Genomic DNA, 4,534 nt, shown 5'->3' on the forward strand with positions numbered 1-4,534 from the left:
CCCCAGGCCCACTGTTAGTTTTGGGAATTTCACCCCTACATATATATATATATATATATATATATATATATATAATATGAGAAACTATGCATTACATATATTAGAAATGTATGGTTTAAAAAAAGTGTAAGTTAATACCATGTATCATTTGAAAAGTATAATTATAATTGTATTTAATTGTAGTCATATACATGCAAGGAGCTACACACTAATATAAATAATGAAGAAAGTTCTTCAACCACGCTAGAAGCAACAAAATATCCTGATTTGGTAGTGACTATATGAAAAAAAAAAAAAAAAAAAAAAAGGAGGCTAATAACTATATTTATTTCATTTCACCTCTGGATCATACACCAATATATAGTAGAATCTTACACCAAATTAAGTGAAACATCAATCTAAGAAATTATTTTATTTACATTCTTTGCTACATTTCTCAAGCAATACACATCAAAGGAATCATGATTTCGTAACTAGGGTATTATTTTCATGTCTCTTAATCGCCCTACCCACATGCCAATACTCTTCAATGTATTGGCAAACCCAAAAAAACCAAACTCGCGACTCTTGTTCATGCTACAAACATGTGGAAAATCAAAATGCAGAACCGCATCGACTGCCTCTAGACAAACAATTTCCTCCATGTTGGTCTTGTAGAGCCCATACTTTTCAACGATCTCATCCCACACCCTTCCCTTCTTCTTCATCATCCCAACCCAATCAAACTTTTCATTCTCATCAAATGGCACAAACTCTACATCAAAGATCTCACAACACACCTTCCAGAAGCACTTCCACGTAAAAACATCACCATTGGTGCAATTAAAGGCTTGGTTCTTAGCTCTATCCATTACCGCAGCCCAAATCTGTTGCTCCGCTAACACGCGTGCATCTGACATGTCACAGAAATTCTCCCACGTGTATTTTGTACCTATTAGAATTATATTAAGTTATTAAACTTACCATCTCCTAATACCACAAATTTATCACGGTATTAAAGCAAAAAGTCATGATTTTGATCTTTGTTTATACTTTACATCTCATTTAAGTGTTAAAAATATCATGTGTTAGGCTCCATTTATTAAGGGGAGTAATTGAAAGTTATGAATATTATTTTGGAATCCATTTCGGATTTTCTAATGAAACGAAATATTTCGGTACTGGCCCATTTCGGTGCAATATTTTGTGGGTTACTGGTATTTTATTTTATTTTATTTATATATATATATATATATATTTCTTTATATACTATTGGTCAAAACTCATAATTTATTAAAAATCTTAAAATTACAAGTCTATATATTACAATTAACATATAAATCTTAAGCCTAAATGTATACCCAATAATTATAATAATAACAATAAACACTTTTTTAGAATATAAAAACATAAATATGAATTTTTTTAGGGATAAATATGAACTTTTTTTTTATAAAATATAAATATGTACTTAGATAAAGAAAAACAATAACCAAATATAAAAATATAAATATGTACTTTTATATATATATGGGTTGAGTTTAAGTTTCATCTCAATATTTTTTAATTAGATATGAATTTTGATAAATTCACCATTAGATTACATTATTTTTGTATATTTTTCATAATTACAAAATTTAAAGATGATTAAAGATCAATAAATATGTTATTAATTAATTGTTTAAATTCAAATTTTTATAATTTAAAATAAAACATAAAAATGAATTTATGAATCAGATAGTAAATTACATTTTATATTCTCTGTGTGGGTCCATCTCTATAAAAGGAAGGAAACATGTATATGAAGTATGGTATACCACCTCCAAATTTAGCCCCTTCCCAGTCCCACACAGCTGATCTGATAGCTGTCTTTCTCCTGCACTTTGTTTTATATTCTCTTTATTGTGTCTCTTCACAGCTCTACGTCTTGTAGTCTTTGACAATTTCCTTTTTTTTTTTTTAAATATATTTTTTTAATTTTTTTAATCCATTCCCCATTCTAGTCGTAACTCTCTCTCTCTCTCTTTTCTATTGATCTTTTTTTTTTCTTCTTCTAGCCATCTTCACTGTGCCTCTTCATCATTGTGGCTCTACGTCTTATGTCCTCTCAAATTATAGATATCTACGTTGTTGTAGCGTTTTTTTTTTTTTTTTTTACTCCCAGCAAAATATATAAATATATAATTTTTTTTTTAGTTTTAAACTACAGCATTGTTCAATATCTTTTTATTGAAGATGAATTTTGATAAATTCATCATTGAATTACATCTTATTCTTATATCTTCCATATTTACAAAATTTCTAAAAAATTAAAGATTAATAATTATATCATCAATAAACTGTTTTAATGCAAGTTTTTGTAGTTTAAAATTATGCATAACATATAAGCTTATAAATTATATAGAGGGTGTTTGGATTGCGCTGAAAGTGGCTGAAATACAATGTTGCGTTTTCCAATTTTTTTTTTTTTTTTAGCCGCACTATTTGACCAAGTCAACTGTGAACAGTGTATTTGTGCACTGTTTATGGACCCACAAATTTCACTTTTCAGCAACTTTTTCATTAAAAATGAGTCCCACGATACTATTCACACATTTAAAAATTATTTTGCTACAGTGTTTTCAGTTTCAGTTTTCAGTTTCAGCAAAAATAAGTTTAATCCAAACGAACTCATAGTAAATAATATCCGATTGACATAAAATTTGACACGTATATTAAGAGTGTAAAGAATATACAATTCAATGGTTATATTTTTAAAATTTGTAGTAATGTTTATTTTATTGAGTAAGGTTATAGTTTTAGGTTACAACCAATTTTGTAACTAAATTTTGTTTATATATATATATATATATATTAATATAGTATATATTATATTATATTATATTATATATAATAACAAAGAAAAATAATATAAATTTATATTTATTGTGTTAATTTTTATATTATTTGATGAGTAGATATATTATTTCTTACGTATTATGTAATAATGATATAAGAGTAAATTTATATAAACTAAATTTTCTATTCTTCCAATTTTCTTAAAAAAAAAAAAAAAAAAATGTTTTTCATCATCTTACTTTTCTACACATCCAACCAAACACGTAGGATAGAAACCTAAATCACTTTTACCCTTCCACTTTTCTATCCTTTCACCAATTTTCTATCCTCTCAAATTTTCGCTCCTCCAACTTAACCAAACGAACCCTAAAGTTAAAAACCAAAAACAACAGAAGAGGCAGAGACTAGAGAGTCTGAGACGAAGCACAGATGGGGAAGAAGAAGAAGAAGAAGAAGAAGAAGCCTGAACGGAATGAATTTAATAACATTTAGAATTATAATTAAATACCTGGATACCGAAAGGGCAAGCCTTGGTATTTACAGATAATAGCATACACGCATAGAGTCAGCAACGCATTGTAGAAGCTCCTTGAGGATGCACCAACTATTATAGAAGAACGGTGCACAGAATATGAGAGTGATGGTGAGTATGAAGCCAAAAGGTCTTCTAGAGCATAATAGAAGTTAGGGTAGGGTAGTCGAGGCATGTCCTCATGAAATGGAGGTTCATGATGCACAAGTTGGGCTCCAAGAACTGGATCAAAAATCTGACCCATGTAATGTTTGGAGCCAGTTTGCAACGTTATATGACATAGCCTTGAAGGTGTGGCTGATTTGAGAGCTTTGATAACATTTTCAAGCATGGTAGAGTTGGCAACTATGTTAGATTCTTCGTTTTCACGTACTTGGATTGCTATCCAAAAGACATGGGTGATTTCATGGGCTACTGGGGAGAGATGTTTGAGTGTGTCATCAAAGTTTAAGGCGTCAAAAGTTATGTAATGGTCAAGGGTGGAGGAAGGGAACCATGTTGGTTTGGCGCGGCGAGCTGAGCCGTAGACTTTCCACGGACCACCAAGGGCTGTTGGACTCTTTAAAGCTTCAGCCAAGCTCAACCCTGCCATGCCTGTCACTCCCACAACCAGTGCTACTGGTGTGCTAGTGTTAGGGACCTCTTGCTCCATGAGAGAGAGAGAGAGTTTGATCTATTGGATTGGGTATAAGATATGAGTGGTGAAAGGCGTTGTTGTTGTTGTTATATGGTGTTTGTGTGGCGTCAAAAATCAAAGAGAAATTTCATATGGTTGCTATCTGAATTGGCTTTAGTAATAGGAGAGATTTTTATAACCTGATCTAAAAATGATAGAAAATTGAAATGAGCCTAGTAAGTGAATGATGTACAAAGACGGATTTGTTTTTTTTTTTAGAATGGGGTTTAGATATGAATGGAAGGCGGCGTTGTTGTTATTATCTTGGGGAGAAACAATTACTCAGATGGACCACTTAATTTTTGAAAGTTAGGTATGACCTTAAACTATATAATATCTTAAAGTATTATCCCTTTCAGTTCTTCTACAACCACATTATTAGCAGTGGCGGCACCGCGTTATGGCCAGTTGGTCCAGGACCACCCTGACCTAAAAATAAAAATAAAAAATTATATATAATAATTTAAAATTTTATATTTATCTACCTTTAAAAAAAATTTTGGGAACAT

At 30.6% G+C, this 4,534-nt stretch overlaps 1 protein-coding gene across 1 annotated transcript; it reads right to left on the reverse strand.

The window, feature by feature from the left end:
• Positions 1-308: 308 nt before the first annotated feature.
• Positions 309-4,162, reverse strand: LOC115962894 (3-oxo-Delta(4,5)-steroid 5-beta-reductase-like). Its single transcript, XM_031081775.1, has 2 exons — positions 3,326-4,162; positions 309-931 (listed from the first exon to the last, which is right to left on the reverse strand). Exons 1-2 carry the CDS (start codon positions 3,999-4,001, stop codon positions 474-476), a joined length of 1,134 nt encoding a protein of 377 aa, XP_030937635.1. The 5' UTR covers positions 4,002-4,162; the 3' UTR covers positions 309-473.
• Positions 4,163-4,534: the final 372 nt, after the last annotated feature.

The sequence above is a fragment of the Quercus lobata genome, chromosome 10 (assembly GCF_001633185.2).
Source record: "Quercus lobata isolate SW786 chromosome 10, ValleyOak3.0 Primary Assembly, whole genome shotgun sequence".
Classification (NCBI taxonomy): Eukaryota; Viridiplantae; Streptophyta; class Magnoliopsida; order Fagales; family Fagaceae; genus Quercus; species Quercus lobata.